Source organism: Vanellus vanellus, assembly GCF_965231255.1.
Source record: "Vanellus vanellus genome assembly, chromosome: 2".
In the NCBI taxonomy this organism is placed as follows: domain Eukaryota; kingdom Metazoa; phylum Chordata; class Aves; order Charadriiformes; family Charadriidae; genus Vanellus; species Vanellus vanellus.
Window position 1 is genome coordinate 122,912,878 of NC_138906.1, and position 18,954 is coordinate 122,931,831.

General features: G+C 34.5%; 1 protein-coding gene across 1 annotated transcript in view; it reads right to left on the reverse strand.

The window, feature by feature from the left end:
* CCDC178 (coiled-coil domain containing 178) overlaps positions 1-16,979 on the reverse strand; it is a gene marked incomplete at its 5' end in the record, with an annotated part of 182,858 nt that extends 165,879 nt beyond the window's left edge. Inside the window, 7 exons of the mRNA XM_082499492.1 lie at positions 3,484-3,626; positions 5,646-5,866; positions 9,033-9,233; positions 10,576-10,670; positions 13,172-13,206; positions 15,092-15,219; positions 16,922-16,979. Coding sequence (XP_082355618.1) covers positions 3,484-3,626; positions 5,646-5,866; positions 9,033-9,233; positions 10,576-10,670; positions 13,172-13,206; positions 15,092-15,219; positions 16,922-16,979 — 881 coding nt within the window. The remainder of the gene's footprint in view (positions 1-3,483; positions 3,627-5,645; positions 5,867-9,032; positions 9,234-10,575; positions 10,671-13,171; positions 13,207-15,091; positions 15,220-16,921) is intronic.
* Positions 16,980-18,954: the final 1,975 nt, after the last annotated feature.

Consider the following 18,954-nt stretch of genomic DNA (forward strand, 5'->3'; position numbering starts at 1 on the left):
TGAGTAAATGCACGGTACCCAGGATGCCTCCTGCTCTCATATTAAAGTATAAACATATCACAGATCAGCTATGATCCTTACTTAATTCTGCAATTTAGTGCCAATGGCAAAGAGATCCACGGTGATATGGTATCTTAAAGAAACAAAAATAACTTCCTTTCTTCAAGAACGTGTCAGTAAGGTTTCTGCTCTAGCTGACTGGCAAGCACAGATCTCCCTGGATAGCAGGCATGAAAAGCATAAGTCATATTAGCCAAAGTAATGATTTCCTGATGTTGATATCTACCCCAAAATACACTGTAAGAGTGCTCCGTTCTGCAAAAGTCAGCGTTACTTTGTGCTGCAGGCTTAACAACTTCTAAGATTCTGTGGTACTCAGTAAGTACTTCTGTGGGACTGAAAAAGGTGTTTCAAGTTCCTTACCACAGTTTTTGAAATAAAGTTTCCGAGATGCTATCTATAATCCAAAGAAACTGGAAACGATACAACCAACCCCCACTATTTCCATCGGGTGCAGCTCTTTATCATGGCCTACTGTGCACCATAAATAGTAAGCAAAAGAATCACACTTATTAATTGCAATTATTTCTTGAACAAAGAAAGGAAAAGAAAACCTAAAATGAACAGAAAACAGCTAGAGCAGTTATGACTCTTCTTTAAGTCCCCCTGAGAGTGGGTCCCTTCACAAAGGTGACCAAAATACCTTATTCACAAATTCTACTGCGTGCCTTGTTTTACTCTGTCATATATTACTAAAACAGTTTACATACAGGCTAAGAAGCATAACAATTCTTCCTGTTTGGTACCTCAAATAAAAAGGTAACTCACAGTACCCTAAACTCTCACAACTACTCAGTTATTTGAGGATTTGACATTGGCCTTTGTGGTAGACAAGCCTACAAAAGATATTTCACTGAAAGAATACAGTAATTACAATAGGCTTGTGCGTAAGTATACTACTGGTTTTGGCTGCGATAGTTAATTTTCTTCATAGTAGCTTGTGTGGTGCTATGTTTTGGATTTGTACTGAAAACAGTGTTGACAACACAGGGATGTTTTAGCTGTTGCTGAGCCGTGCTTACAGGGTCAAGGCCTTTTTTGCTCCTCAGACTGCCCCAACAGCGAGTAGGCTGGGGGTGCACAAGAAGTTGGGAGGGGACACAGCTGGGCCAGCTAACCACAACTGACCAAAGGGATATTCCATACCATAGGACATCACTCTTAGCAATAAAAGCTGCATGGAGGACGAAGGAAGGGGGTCATTTGTTCGGAGTTATGGTGTTTGTCTTCCCAAACAACCATCACACATGATGGAGTCCTACTTTCCTGGAGATGGCTGACCTGCCTGATGATGGGAAGTAGTGAATGAAATCCTTATTTCTCTTTGCTTACATGTGCAGCTTTTGCTTTACCTATTAAACTGTCCTTATGGCAAACAACAAGTTTTGTCCCTTTTGCGCTTCTGATTCTCCACCCCATCCTGCTTGGGGGGAGTGAGAGAGCAGTTGTGTGGGGCTCACCTGCCTACTGGGGTTAACCCACAACAATAATCTACTCACAATCGCTTACTTTCTGTCTTTTTAGAAAGTCTGGCAGTGTGCTGCTGGCCTGTAAACATGCAAAATCACAAAGTTTATTTCTGCTAGTAACAATTTCTAGAGTTTGATGTTTTCACAGAATCACAGAATAGTCAGGGTTGGAAGGGACCTCTGGAGATCATCTAGTCCAACTCCCCTGCCAGAGCAGGGTCACCTACAAAAGGTTGCACAGGACAGTGTCCAGGCGGGTTTTGAACGTCTCCAGAGTGGAAGACTCTTGACAAAGATGGGTTGACATGTGGCATAACATTCTTAGATATTCTTAGATACAGATGAGAATCATCTTTGGCAAATAGCCTTTCACAGAGCAGAAGTGAGTAACAGCTCTTACATATATTACACCTGTGCCTGTGCAAAGAGTAGCTCTTGTAGTTCACAGTCATATTTGGAAGCATAGGGAAAGACTGTCACAGCATTCTAAAATCACCCAGTTATCTAGCAGACACAGATGGCCCATCTCTTTGAGGGACCTAAGGCTGCTGCCAGGAACTTTGTGAAGTCTAAATTCCACTGTTAGTCTAATAAACATAATCCTTCTCTGCAAATGACCAGGGAGTATTTTGTGTTTGCAGTACCTCCTGCAAGCTGAATGGATCAGTGTATGCAAACAGATATTCTGCAGTAAGAGAACTGCAGTGTCTTAATTCTGAAGGGACAAAATGATTGTAGAAGAAATGTGGAACTAGACATGAAACATGGATCTTTAGATAATAGACACCCTTCTAAAGCCCTAATTTCTTTAAAAATTAAGAAATCTACATCTATTGAAAAGAGGTTACCAAGGACATGAGTTTGCACATACATAGCACAACTTGAATTATTGGAACTGACATAGAAACTTCTAGTGAATCTAGGTAGTCCTGAATGAATAGGATGGACCAAATTTGATGACTTACTACAAAATGTATACACTCTATAATTGCCATGCACAGTTTTTAAATACCTGATAGTTGAAAAACAGTTGCTGTCACATGGCCACAGTACAGAAACATCTGTTACTGCCACTAAGGTTATCTTGAAAATTTACTGATGTCTTTCAATTATGCCTCTAAGCTTTCTTCATCTCAAGTGAAAAAGAGCCACTATGTCACCTGCTACTTTGGCAAATAAAACCTGGCAACTAGACATAGGCATATGCAGCAAAGTCGAGTGCAACCTCCTACCAAACATGAAAGTACCTGGTATTCTTGTTTTTTGGCATAGTTTTTCTTGGTGCTCACTCTTTGTCTGTATGTTCAGCAACAGAAAGGAGAGATTACTTGTCAGTGACTGGCCATTTTTGTTGTCCTACTGTTATTATAGCTCTGCTTGATAATTCAGGGGTTAATAACCTGACAAGAGGTTACAGCGAGGAAACTGCTACATAAGTCACTGCCATACAGAAGCTACCTTGCAATCCAATAAAGTTATAGTAATTTTGTTTGTTTGCTAAATAGAAGAAAGACAAGGTATTTTGATAAGTTCTCAAGCATGTGTTGTTGGCTAGACTTGTTCTGGTTAACATGTAAGTTCAAAATTAATTATAACTATGGTACTACAATAAGTGCTCATGTTCAACGCAAGTAACGTGCAGTCAATAAGAATGATATCGAAAAGTTCTGTCAAAGGGATTAAAAATTCATAAGTACAAGAAGGTAAAAATGGCATGCATTAGGAGTCAGTTCATGGAACTTAGAATTTGGGTATATTTCTGGACATCATCCCTTCCTTATTCTGCTAATGCAAGCTAAGACAAACAAGGGAAACACTTCTTTCATATATAAACCTACTAATTTTAATTTTACAAAAATCAGAATTTAAAATTATTTCTAAAAGCAAATTTTCAATGGTTCGATTGTCACTATTAAAACTAACAAGACATAATGCCATATTGAATAGCTCTTACTTGTATTGACTCAGTAGCATCTCAGCACATTTAATTTCCTCGTATATAGATTTTATCTTCTTGTCAGATTCTTCATCAATTCTTTTCGTTGTCTTTTGGATTTCCATGAGCTCACAATGAACATCACTGTATATTTTTGATGCCTGAGAAAATTAAACGAGTTTTCTGAAAGACATTATATAAAAATCATACATAATGTTTAAAATAAAAAATAATTTCAAAATTTGTCTGATTCTTTGCAGTTTAAAAACTGAAGTTTAAAGTTGAAGTAGTACTTTGTGATGTCATACAAGTTAACAACAAATTCTGCATGGTCCACAAGAGATATAATCCTAGAAAAAGATAACAGAATGTGTTATTTTGCATATTTTCGACTGCATGACATAAACAAATGATAGCAAGAGGCCTTTCATTCTGTTACAAAACTTTGAAGTTGTTGTGAAAAGGTGGCTACTTCCACGGGAAGATAGTGACCTCTGGAGCAGAAAGAAAGAAATAATGTTGAAAGATGCCACTGAGGTTTCATTCAGTAATCTGAGAGAATCATTACTTAAACATCTCCTAGAAGATGTGCAAGCCCTGCCATCACCTACGTAAAAGAGGGGTCTGAGACAATGCAAACAATGAACACAATTTTCAGTGCTATAAGTAGTATTGGGACACTCAGTTCCTAACAACCCTCAAACACAGACACGCACGTCTACTGTCCCTGCTTTTTAAAATGAATATAAATATAAAAAAATAACATGATATAAAATGTTTATTATAATCTAGCACTTCACAGCTCAAACTTGTTCTATGGATATTAAAAGCAAGAAATTCAGAATTAAATAACTGTTTAATTGCAAAGAAAATTAAGTATCAGCTGTTTTTTATGATCATGGGAGGAAAAAACAAACCTGAGTAACAAAGAGCCTCTTAATTAGAGCACAACAAAAGTCATAAATACTTTATCTAACAATTACAAATTTTGTTGCAAAAAAAAATATAAGTTACAGTAACATCAAATCTATCTTTTTATGATATGTAGTGTCACTTTTTTGAAAGAAAGAAAAAAGGACCTCTGAAAAAACGTATTTATTTAAAATAGTCTTTAGAAAAAAACATCTTAAGTCTACTTCCTGAGTTGTAGTTTAGTACACCTCAATATTTTAACTGCATACAATATATTCTGACACATTAACAGGAAAAAAGGATACAAAATAAAACCCTAAATAACCAACTTGATTTTTAATTAGCCCGTATTTTGAACATATCTCATAACGCTGGTAGAACTGTGAGCTATTTCATAAATCAGAACTAATTCATTATAATTCTCATATTATTTGTGTAATAGGCAATTAACTTTTTAATTTTAGAAGTATTTTGACATGACTTGAGTCCTCAAAATATGAGAAGTTCAAAATAAAAGAAATCAAAATAAACAGTATTTATTAACTCACCTACAAAAGACCATTTTTAGACTGCAAGTGCCTTGAAAAAGATTAATCTCTAGATCTGTATTTAAAAATTACTACAGAAAATATATAGAAAACATAATAATTAGTACTAAAATCTGTACTTGAAGTAACACAGTATCCCTTCCCTTTCTAGACATCAATGTTAAGCTACCTACAACTTTGCTACACTTAGATTATTTAGCCTGACATTATCCACATTAGGCATTTATTATCAACAAATAATAAATTATCAATATTATTATCAATAAATATTATCAACAAATAAATCTGCAAAAAAGTACTTCAGCACTTAAAAATAATTAAATCTTACAAACATTTTCGTGATAGCTTCTAACATCTCCATATTCTGGAACAAACGCTGGTGTCTATGAGAAGTCTTTTGAAAAGAATCTATACAAATATCAGACATGTGCCTTCTACCTTCCTCGTGAAAAATCCCACAGAAAATCAACTTAAAAAGTTAGAATTAAACTCCATATATACTTAAGAGACATTTATTGAAGGCCAACAGCACTATCCTCCCTGGATTCTGTCTGCACTGAGTCCCTCTACATAGCGGAATGGGCACACAATTTACAGTCTTTGTGTACAGAATTTAAAATAGACTTTGGTACTTCCAAAAGACTGCTGTTTCCTAAAAGTGTATGCACCTATGTAGTGGAAAGGTTCTAAAAGAAACATCTTCATATTGTTTGTATTTACCTTTTCATAAGCCAGTAACACATCCTTCACAGCTTCACCCTCTAGAATCAGCTTTTCTTCCAGCAGAGGGCTGTGTTTCTTCATGAAGTCTATATCTTCCTGAATCTTTCTGTTGACTGTTTCTGTCTTAAGTATTTGGTTTTGTACCTGTTGCAGCTGATGGCTTTTACAATCAAAATGCCATTGTAGCTCCAAGGTATCTTGCATGCACATTTCATATTCTGTTACAAAGATAATTAGCATAATAAAATGTGAGTATCTGAGAGACAACCTGAATAACTAGTGAGATTAGGAAATATGTTGTCATAATACTAAGACTTGCAAAATTTTGCCATAAACTACTTTGAAGGCCAAAAGAGGACATTTCTTACAAAAGACATAACCAAATATTGCATTAACAGTGGAACTGTTTTTAAACTCACAATCGTAGTATGTAATTCAAGCAAATCTTCAAAGTGAGGAGTGGTTTTGTTTTTATGAAGGAAATTAAAACATTTAGCCTTAAGGCATATCTAGATGAGGCTATTATAACACAGGAACAGCTCTACTGAGCTTCCTAGTCTCCAGCAACAGATATATGTGGATGCAGAATAAAAACAGGGCAAGTATAAATCCCATAGCCTCTTAATATGCCAACTATTTTCAGTTCAGGGACACTTCCTGAACTAAGTGTGGGTTCAAGAAAGCTAAACTAAAGATACAAACTCAAAGCCAACAAACAAAACTTATTCATGGTGCCACACAGAAGTATGTCAGTCTTAGTTCAGTTTGCTGCATTTACTTTTCTGATTTTGGCATAAATTTCCTGTGGGTCTTTACAAGAAAATATGTGACTGGATCACTGCTTGCTGATATTAAATATATATTATAAATAAATATTAATAAATATATTTTATTTTGCTCAGGGAAAAAAAAAAAGCTATTAGAGATGGTGTCCTGCAGCAGCTGATGTTCTATATGGAAAAATTACTGGTATGAAACTAGGGAAAGTAAAGTAAGATATCAGATCAGAAAAAAAACGTCTCAAGAGCAGTAAACTTTGCCATAAATTGGAGAGAGAGAAGCACATTTTACTGAAAAAAAAAGGTTCTCTATTTCTGAGAAGTGGTTGTGGAATATTCAATGCAATCCCCTAACAGTCGTTAAATTTTGCTGTGTTAACAAGACACAAATCACAAATTTACAAAATTGTTATTTCATTGCTACTAAAAGTTAAAGAGACGTTGTATGAATAGGTGGCTTTTCTACATCATACAAAGTGATACCTAACAGTAAGATGAATAAAATGTGGTTTACATTGGATTTTTGTTATATTCTAGAGAAGGTATTTTCTGAAAGATAGGTTATGTCACTGAGATTACCTGAGTGTGCTACAGGACATAGATGCAGCAGGAGCTAGCAATAATGGAAATCAAGGAAAGTCTGAAGAAGTAACAGGATTTGGTGTCTACTCCGAATGGGTCGTGCAAACTCTTAATCAAGAATCTCCTGGGTTTGTAATACTTAGATTAGGGATAATTATAACATCCCTGAGGGTCTTTTCCCTTTATCCTTAATTTCATTTTAGTATAATTTTTGTCTTATAGATAATACTATGGAAAGTCATAATCCTGAAAATTACAAATTTATTCCAAGGACACAACGTCATACTGACAAGGTCCACTGATAAGTCAAGGGAGAAGAGGTGGTTAATTTTCACAGCCAAATTTCATGCTGGTCTATTTTGCCTTTTTAAAAAAAAATACTGTATCATTGCATACATTGACAGAATTGAAAATGTGTGAATTATACTCCACTATTCCAAACTTCTGATATTTATAGAGAATGCTAAACAGTAAAGTAAAAACAACAGGAATGTATAGCAACATGCAAAAATGATTTACAGCTGCATCACTGTAGGTAAGTACATCAAAAAGTAAAAGGTAACATCTCTGAAGCTCAAATCCTGAACTAGTCTGCTGAAGAATGAAGAAGAAAGATGGGGACAGACTTTTTAGCAGGGCCTGTTGTGACAGGACAAGGGGTAATGTTTTTAAACTAAAAGAGGGTAGATTTAGGCTAGACAGAAGGAAGACACTTTTTACAATGAGGGTGGTGAAACACTGGCACGGGTTGCCCAGAGAGGTGGTCCATGTCCCATCCCTGGAAACAATCAAGGTCAGGTTGGATGGGGCTCTGAGCAACATGACCTAGTTGAAGATGCCCCTGCTCATTGCAGGGGAGTTGGACTAGATTACCTTTAAAGGTCCCTTCCAACCCAAACCATTCTATGATTCTATGATTGCATTATCAACCTTCTCCTCTTGCAGTTCTTTGCTTCTGTAAAATTGACCTTTCCATTGCCACAGGATTTTCTCCTGAAAGCAGTTTCTAACCTATCAATGAATTTTAATTCTGATTCTTTATTCAATCTCCTCCTCTGTTTTCAGGGCATCATAAATTGTTCTTCAGAAGCAACTGCTTTTAAGGAAAGCAAACCGGTAACACCTTAACACAGGTTTCTAGTTTCCACCTCAAGAGTTAACAATTGGCTAAAATAAACGAAAAAACAAACAAACATACATTGTTCTCATATATTGTTAGGGATGTGTACTATTTCACATTTCACCTTCTTGGGGGGCGGGGGAGGGGTGTAAGAAAGAGAGAAAAAGCATTTTGGACTAAATGACTCCTGGCTTGCCTCCATTATACACTGCTTTTCACTCAGTGTTTACCCATCAGTAAACACAGTTATGGAAGACTCTTGCATTATCACCACACTCTGGACTGGGAATTATTTGTCAAAGATCTCAGGATGATGTGCACCAGAATACGCACTAGAGCACAAACTGTGATATTACGTTCAAGAACCTACTGTTATAAATTACAGAACTCTTCCATAAGTGCAGGTTCAGATGGTACCTGCTTGTGACTGTGAGTCAGAAGACAAGCAGCAAACAGCTACTATGTAGCTGCTTTCTTTTTTTTCTTTATTTCTATTGTGTAGATGCCAGTTTATCAAAAAAATAAATAGTAAATGTCCTTAGAATCTGGAATTTCAAGGAAACCGATCAATGGTTACATCAAACAACTCCTACTAAATATGTAAGTACTTTATTCGAGTTTATCACGTTTTAATTTTTCCCCCCCAAAAAAAAAAAAAAAAAAAGAAAATTCATTGGTGGTTTAATCTATGGCATAACTCAAAAGCATTATTTTATAATTCTGTTTCAGTTTCTCATTCCTTGTTCCATACTTTTTTCCAGATAGATTCAAACATACCAAATTCAGAAAAGTAAATGCTGTACTCCTATGACAGTAAACACAACCACAGTCATATCATAATTCTTATTCTTGGTAATAAACTGACTGAAAAATAACAAATATTCTTAGTTTCAGTACCAATACCTTTTTGAACAGCTGCGGGGAGCTGTTGAAGCCTCCAAAGTGACATGCAATTGATTTTCATGCCAAGCTTTTTGCTTCGCTGTTTCTCCAACTCCAAAGCTTTTTCTGCCTCCTCACAATCAGCCTCCAGCCGCTTAATTAGCTCAGTAACTTCCAATAGTAAAGCCTCTGTTTCCTGCTTCAAGGTTAATGTCTTGCCGTCTTTAAAAATACATTAAAAATATTTTTGTGAAAGCTTAATCACATGGTTTTTATTCAAAATTCTTTCTCAACACAAAGTTGGCCTGTTCACATGTATCACAGTAATCACAATTGATTACAATGCTGTCTTTAAAAATACATCATAATTATTTCTTATGGAAGCTTAAACATATACACTCTTTATTCCAGCTTCTTTCTCAATATAAAGCTAGCCTCTTCACATCTATCAAGGCCAGCACAACTGGTTACAAACAAAACTTTTACGTTCAACAGCATTTTGCTCCAGCTTATTTCCAATGCAGAATGCAACAAAAATGTGTTAATATAGATGGTACAAAATTTTAATCTTTGCCTTATTGCTTGGGTAAGTAATCATCTAAATAATAGTACAAGTTCGTAATCATCTCAATTTTTTAAAGAATGCTTATTGCATTTTATTTTCCTAAGTAAGTATAAATGACTTCAGTAAAGTCTTTGGAGATCTAAGAATATTCAGCGTAACATCTCAACAGCACTGTTTTACTCGTGATAGACACAAATCATCATTTCGTTCTGTGAAATTTGGCCATTGAATATGCCTCCGTTATTTGTTTCGAGAAAAGATCCTTTGAGATCATCATCTATGGTCCTGATGTATAAAAAATGGGAATGATATAGGCTACAGAGTCCACAATGTTTCTATTTTGATTAAAAACTGCAAGCATTGAAAAGAAGGACAACCACTTAAAATCTGGAGGGAAATTTTGGTTTCACTGCTATCAAAAGAAATTCTGTCACACAATTTACTGCAGACAGGATTGCCTCAGGCTAGTAGTACTTATAAAGTTGCACATTATCTTAAAAAAATTGCATACAATCTCTTTAATATTTAAAATTTAATTTGAAAATACATAATCTGAGTAAAGATGCAAATGGTAAAAAACAGAACTGTACGTTGGGAGTACATTATGAATACCCTGTAATACTGATGCAGTTATTTGTTTTACAGACACTAAATGAAAAAAAAAAAACCCAAAACTTAGAATTTCCAACAACCAACCTAACTAGTTCAGCTGGTTTAAATCCTAGATAGGTTAAAATACAGTAAGAATCTAAATACAGAAAGGTAAGCTATCTTCTTGCAAGCAGGATGATGTAATAGGACTTAATATAACATTTAAAATGTATATGTCTTTCAGCTTATCAGATGACATACAGAGGTTTCAAAGGATACTCACTTCATTTACATAAGACATAGAGTAGGCAACAAGCAACTATGACTACAAATGCTGAGCATATATTAAACAAGTAATATACCACTCACTTTTACCACTCAGACTGGGTAATTATGAAATATTTTTACCTTCACAAGATACATCAGCTTCTTTAAAATCCAACTTAGTGGATAACGATAACCAGATATCTTTAACAGATTCAGCACTGACCTGTTCTGTTATCCTGTAGATAAAAAGCACTGTCACTAAAAATTTTTAGACTGAATTTAAATTAGCATTATTAAGTAAATATTACCTTAATGAAGTCAAAATTTCCTTTCTTGAATCTCATACATTTAAATGCTGGCTAGTTAAATGGAATAATTGTTAAAAAACACTGCAAGTGATACATAAGAATGATTAACTGTGTTATTCCCATATAAGTGCTTTTCTCATATTTCTTTACAGAAACACAAGAAACAGATTTCTTTACATCTTGTACATACACAGATCTTCAATTTTTGTCCTCATACCCAAGGATGTGCCAAAGAGAAACTGTTGTAGAAAAGCAGTTACTCTTTCCAAGTTCTGAATACACAGGAGCAATATATGCTATACTTTCCCGACTCTTGTAAAGTGGCAGAAGCATTTACTGCTGTATCTGTGCAGACACAGATACATTGCTGCTGCAGGCCAGATGTAGTTTCAGTTTTATCAGTTGAAGGGAAGTCACCACTTGAGGGTCAACAATGAAGAGAAAAGATTTTTAGAGGTATGAAAGAAAAAAGATCGAGGCACAAGGCTTAATCAGTTTCCAACAGAAAAGCTTTTGCAATCTGGAAGATCCAAAAGTAGAGATGAGGAGGGCTTTGTTCAAATCAGATCAGGACAAATTTAACCTGCAAGTGCGAAGGTGAAAGAAGTAACACAAGTAGTCTGAGAAGAACACAAGCAAACCATAGCCCGCATGTGAACTTAGGAGGCTCATTAGCCTACTGGAGTTGAGAACAAGGGGAGGAAGGATAACCAGCCTCTTCAGCCCACACGTGCGACTTGAAGAGCACATACAAGTTCTTCATATGCCGCTAAGATGAAATGAAATCTGTTGTCACAGCATTACATCACACATACATGCATAATATGAACACACACAGAAACTCCCCAAAAAAGTACCTTTTCCATGAAGAAATAACAGAAAAAAACCCTATGCCAAAAACAGACCAAAAGAAATACTACTGAATCCTTCCTAGATCAACGGAAAATACATCTAAATTACAGGGAATAGAACAAAAAATTCTATGCAGTAATGGAACATAGTAAGATATTAAACAGGAAGACTGGAACCTGGTGATGGTAGAGATATCAAATTAGATACAGAAGCAGGAGTTGGAAAAGTAAGCAAACACAAAATAACTCAATAGGTGTATCTGACATGAAGGAAAAATATACAGGGAAATACAGGGTTTGTGGAGTGAAACCACCGGGACAACAAGCGCAGAGCATGAGATACATTCTTCCCTTCAAACTCCTCCTTTCATCTTTGTAACTAGAACTACATCATAAAGTAGCCTGCATCATGAATAATACAATTTGAAGTCACACACTCAGATTTAGTTTGCATACTTTCTGAGTACTTGGCTTTGAAATACACTTGTATTGTATTGTATTGTATCCTAGGTTAGGAAAAGTCCGAGTTCTTTAGCGCATTTCAAAATACATGCAGCCAGTATGTAAATTTTAGAAAAAACCTGCATGAGCTTTATGTCTTAAAATTACATTTTATATTTATAACTTTTAATAACTCTGTATATGTTCTTGATATCCTCAGTCCAAACATATCTAGAAAAGATAACTCTTCAACTTTTTATTTTTAATTTAGGAATTATGTTCTGTTTTGATTTTAACAAGCATCCTCTCTTGCTCTCTAACTTTAAAGATACACAGTTGTAAACACTATAGTGTGATTCAAGGCAATTTTTTCATCCAAACGCAAAGAAGTTTTTTGAACTAAACATAAGTAGCTGGCAAACTACACTGAAAACACAAAAATCATGCATTTAGCAAGAATATTAACAGTATGCAGTATGGGAAAAACAGAAAAGAAAAAAATGAAAATAATCTTGGGTTTTTCCCCATCTTATTACAGCATGTGATGAAGCAATGGCCATTTCATTCAAACTTTTTTCCTACCCCTTTTTTTAATTACTTGTCCTCTCCCTGTGCCTAGCCAAGCTGAAATAAGAGTAAATTTGACCTTCTATGCAAATTCAGAAAATTGCACACAGTATTTAGAGAACTCCATCAAGATCAGAGTAAGTATGCGGAAACATTCAGAATGCTTACAACTTAAAGAAATGAGAGTTTAAAATAAGGAACCTTACTCATATTTAGGTACCTGAGATAACTGGTACAATTGGTACCATTTCAGAAGTATCAATAACTGAACAGTTGTTACCAACAGAAATTCATCACTTAGGTGAGTCCTGTGACCTGTGATCACCTTGAATCTTTGAAAATTAAACACTGAGTAGGAAAGGTAAGAGAAATTCTCCATAAACACTTTTGGTCTTCTGAAGAAACTAGATCCTGCAGACACCAAGAATGCTTCTTTTAGGCGCATTCTGCTTTACAGAAGAACCTGGTTCACAGAGCAGGCTTTATAACCAGAATAATATATCATCAAATAATTACCTGACATTAAAACAAGGTCATTATTTTGTACTATTTCTTATGTCCGATTCTTACCATGGTATTGTCTCCTCCTTAAACACATAACCATACTGCAAAAGCAAAACATAAACTCCATTATACATCTCAGATGTTATGCACTTCTGTTTCCTAACAAAAAGCATAATAGGCCACTGAATTTAGTATCATAGGAGGATCTAATTAGTGTACGTACAGATGAATGCTTTTCAATATTTTAAAATAATTACAAAGTTTTTGAATTCCTAAAAACTACACATCTCCAAATGGCTGGTAATAAAACCCAGCATTTGTGCATACATATTATGCATTACTCAATTTTGTAGAAATTTTTTTAAAAATCCCTTAATATTGTTAATTCTATTTTCCATCTTAACCCCTGGACTTCGTTTTTAATCTCAGAACTACAGCAGAAAGTCTTTCTGAACTTCATATGCTTTTTCTTCATTAGGGCTATGTCTACAACAGTAAATTAAACACTGCCAGGGAAGTTTTCTGGGCCAAACAACTTTATCACCTATACCATTAAACTATTACTAAATCTTACTGGTACAGCCCATGGTAAGGGACATTACCACATTCACAAACCATTCCCAAACTGTTTCCAAGCACAGTTCAGGAACTGGAAAGGGTCAAGGACCACTCCTCAAAAGCAGTGCACATAATGTCTATCCTGTTCTGGAGGGTAAGAATATAACAGTATGAATATAAGGTTTTCCATGTCAACTGGACACATTGCTGGTAATATTAAACTTATGAGCAGAGGTGTAAGTAAATTAATATATAGACAAGTCATTTCAGTATATATGCCGAATTTTGATTTTTAAGAGCATTAATGAGCTAACATTAAAATGAATAAACATCTGGATGTGTCAATGCTTATCTAATTCATGTATGTTGATGACAAAATTATGACATTAAAATCATTTCACTATTCTCACATTATTTTAAATAAAGGTGAATGAGGCAATACAAAATTTCCTATCAAATTAATATCTATACTGTAAATCAAGATATAAGAGTAGTTCATGCACCTTGGATTCTTCTAGTATCTATGCTGCAGTTGCAGAAACCTCCCTGCAGAGTATTTAGCAGCGTTTGTGGAATACTAATCTAGGATAGTTTTCCTGATGTACTGCTATGATGACATTATTGTCCTTATTGGAGATAAATAATTTAAATATAACTTGTCTGTGCAAGCAGCAATCAGATCTTCCTACTGCAGTGTAGACATACGCAAAAATTATTAACATTTGGAAAACACTTCTCCAGCAAAAGTAAATTATTTAAATAATACTAATCATGTTCTCAAAGAAGTTAATGGGAAGATTTTACTATACTTTAAAACAGTATATATTGCATTTTTTCTTCATCTACCTACCCATTTTTTTTAGCTCCCCTTTATTTTTGTTTCTATTCACACAGAATCTATATGGGATAGGAAAACATCATGTACTGCTAGAGAAAGAACCATAAGATTTTCAGATTCATTTCTCTCAACATGAGAGTAAAGAAATTTTTTAATCAAGGAATTGTTAAGTATTCAGGAAAAAAACATTGCTTACTATAAATGACAGAAAATAGCACACAGGTGAATTTTACCATCTAGTCAAGACTAGTATCAAGAACTGTTTTGCAGACAATTGATATCATTGGAGCAACTTGACTGTGTATGCATTTGAATCATCATATATGAATTTACTAATCTTTATGATATGTTGATACTATGCTATGATATTGTGGTATATTGATTTTACTAAGATAGTTTGATTTGCCAAAATTGTTAAGTATATGAAAAACACATTGTGACCCATAAATGAACCCAGTGGGCACTATTTTAGAGACTACATATGACATGAACTTAAATTTTTATAAAAATCAACAGAGTAATCCTGTTTAAAAATATGCTTGTTCCTATAAAGATAAAAAGCACTTGGCCATTTTCAACCATATACGTACCTGTTGAAAGCATTTCTCCACCTTTAATTCTAACGCTTGAATGTGATGAATAGCTTTGTTAATACAGGGTACTGGAGTATTTACAAAAGCACAGCTACGCTGCCTTGTGGTGATCCACTTGTTCTTATCTGGAGAAAGAAAGAGAATACAGAAGGTTGCTAATCTTCATCTGTGGGTGTTCTGGTTTGAGACAGAACAGAAACATGTATGAAATTTTCTCATACTTGATTTTCTTCCTTTAATTTGGAACTTCGTAAACTTTGGTCTGGAAATTGACTAAGAGAATGTAACAGCTACATCTATTACTATGCACACTTTGTGCACAAGATATTATTACTTTTTGAATACAATCTCAAATACAAGGAGAGAGATTCAAAAATGTCTGAAGAATATGAAGGAATAAATTGAAAGAGATGAGACATGATAAAGTGGGTTAGGGTCAAAATACAATTTGCTATAACTAATTGTACATAATTAATCCCAAATGAATGGAGTTTGATGATTATATGCTAGTCCTCAGCAAGGATTTTGTCCAAATAGTAAAATAATATCAGAACCCAAAAAGGCAAAGGTGGCAGCTACTACAGAAATGCCCAGAGCAAAACAGAAAAGGTCACAGGGCCTTAGGGGCAAGCTTAGACTACTCTTACATATACAATACTTAGTTCCAGCAAATGTTTGCTTCAGTCTTATGAAGGGATGAAGCTCCAGAACAGGAGTTCCTATGCTGGGAATTTAAAGCTACGTGACATAAATGAACTGTTTTACAAGAACATGCAGATTTCACAACTATGTTTTCTTTAAAGTTTCTTAGCCTTGTAACCACATAAATAAATGATACCATGGCACACTACTGAATGTTAACTATTTAATTAATACACAGAATGGGAATCTGACTGCAGAGGTCACTAAAGAAAGGTGTCAGGAATCAGAACAAGACACTGAAACTTAGTAGTAGAGCTATAAGAAAGTACGAGAAGCTGTCCTACAAACATGACAGACACATTAGTCTAATTATATTTAGGGGGATACAATGCTTTAATGTGCCTTGGAGTTGAACCAAAAATAACAATAACAGTAATAGGGATTAAACTGTAAAATAGAACCAGATAACCTTCACATACAGTCTATGGATTTGAGTTTTTTTTTTTTAAAAAGAATTACCTCTTAATGTCTTAAAGTGTGAGTCCAAAACATTAAAAGTCTGTAGGTTACATAAGGCTCTCTTAACTTTAGTTTATCATAAACAGTCTTACTGAAATGGAAAAAAAAAATCTTGCAAACCATCGTTAAATGGCAGCCCACTGAAATGGATATCAAAATCTAATCAATCAAAATCACTAATGCAACTAAGAATACCACCATTTAAAAAAAAATCTGAAATTTTTGAACACCTTTAATAAAAAAAAAAATTACTCTCTTACTGCAGCAATCATTTGCAGTAAACATGCAAATGTTTTATATGCGTCTTCTAACCCTTTTGTAAAAACAAGCTAGAAATACAACTCAGTGAGAAAGTGGTATTCTCTACCATTTCCTCAAAATCTAAAAACTAAATTTAAATGAAATACAGCCAATTTTGTTTTCAGATAGAAAACTGAACTATCATTAGAGGATGGAGTGACACCAGTAAGTCAATGACGGTCACTCAAAGTCTACAAATGCATCCTTTGTATGAAGGTTTATCAAGCAGCGTGACATAAGAACCAAGAAAGAGAACTACTGTTATGTATTACAAATACAAAATGTAAAATAATTTCTTATCTCTAAAATTTAAGCCCTTCATTAAACTATTTGAAAACTGTATAACAGAAGATGTATCTGACATACCTTGGGATAGCTCATTACCGTCCTTAGAAGAACAGGAAAATGACTGTGTTTCAAACATTATTGCTGGTAGTACTTTTCAGCCTAATAATTAGAAAAATAATAATACATATATAAAAACACTTATACACATTTTAAAAACTCTTATTTTCATCAGCAAGAAAATGCATTCCATCAGTGATGTATCTATAGTATTTTTAAAGGTTAGCAAATCTATTTTCACTTTTCCTACTAAGGGAAAAGCAGCAAAAAAAAGTTGATGGCAGTACAAATCACACAGTGAATCCTATTTAAATAATGAAATTACAGTTAAAAAGTAAATGAAAAATAAGACCACCAAATTTCAATCTATGTGGCCCAGCTTTTTAAATTATACATGTTATTTTGGAGCCTATCATGACAGTGGTAACCAACACTAACTAGAAAAATATGAAAAACAAAACAGATAACCTATGAGATGAATTTTAATTAAGAAACTGCCAATGGAAGGGAGGTCTATAAACCTGTAGTCTGAAACACTGTCGTCTCAATGGACAGAAGACACATATGAAAGGAAAATAATCTACCTATTTGCATATAAATTTGTAACTCAGATTTACTACAATAAACAAAACCAACATTATTTATTTATAATTTACATAATTCAGAAATATAATACTGGCTGAAAACTTAGGTAGTTAAACCTCAGGACACCAAGCTGAGGTAATTTACCAAAATATTTTATCATCCTTAAAATCCATTTGGCAAATACCTGTATTGGCATACAGAGATGCAAGTGGACACCTCTCCCTCCCTATCCCCCCCACTTGTGCAATTGGCATATTAGAACTCCACAGTAAATTGTGGCTTCCAACTACTATCAACCTACAAAAACTGATTAGTAAAAAAGCAAAAAGGCCCCAACACCTATATTACGGTCTTCAGCAATATAAAACACTGGAAACAAATATCACATAGATCACAGATTTTAGCATTGCATATTCTTGTAAGTAGTACTATTAAAAAATAGAGATATGTTTATTCAAAATTCTCTGAAAGGGAAAACAGTTGCCTGAGAGTCCAACTGGATGGACAGACAGAGAAAACAAAGAGCAAGACCAAAATATGCTCTTCACACTCTCCACACCTCAGGTTATTGATCCAGCAAACTCCAGTCTGTTCCAAAGAGATGTTAGAAGAATGTAAGTGTACCAAGCTTGCCAAAAGAAATGCTGAATCCATAGCTGATCTTCTACATGACCTTCCATGCACCGCAATGCAGACAGTATTATTGCTGTGTTACTGTAACAAACTAATTGACTTGGAAACTCTGAACATTATCAACAAAACCTTTCAAACTAAAGCTATGGATTTTTTTTTTTTAAATTAAATAAAATTCATAATACATATAACTAAGTTTCTAGTCACCACATTTTCAAGTATGCAACTCTCCTTAGGAAATGTACGGCAAATGTATTATGTGAGTCATTCTTGTGTGCCATTTGCACACTAATACCTTTTTTTCCAAAGTTTGGTGGCTTTTTTCAATTTCCTGAAACAATTATTGCCAATGGAAGGACTCAATGTTGTTCAAAGAAATATGCCGATTTGGCAAGCAGAAATTTTAACTATAGCTCTGACAGGATGTCAGCTTCTTGGACTCTGCAAAGTGATATTCTACTCTCCTACAGGCTCATCCTGATAGTCAGACCAGATGGACCACGTTAGATCCAACAAGGAGTATAAAAGAATCTGAAACTCGTAGTAAGTCAAAGAAAATAAGTATTGACAGACAGAATAGCTCTAGAGAAAGGAGGAAAAAGGAGAAAAATATTATATATGAAAGGAAGAAACCAGGAAAAAAGCTTAAGAACCAGTTTCAATTTGTTGTTGCTTATATAGCCAGTAATACATGTGGAACAAGGTATGAACAGCCTATTATCTGATATGCGAGCATGTGTAAAGAAAAAGGTGAGAACATCTCTTGCCTGATAAGGAATCATATACACAACACAAAGACACATTCCACTGTACATAACACTCCACAGGAAAAAAAA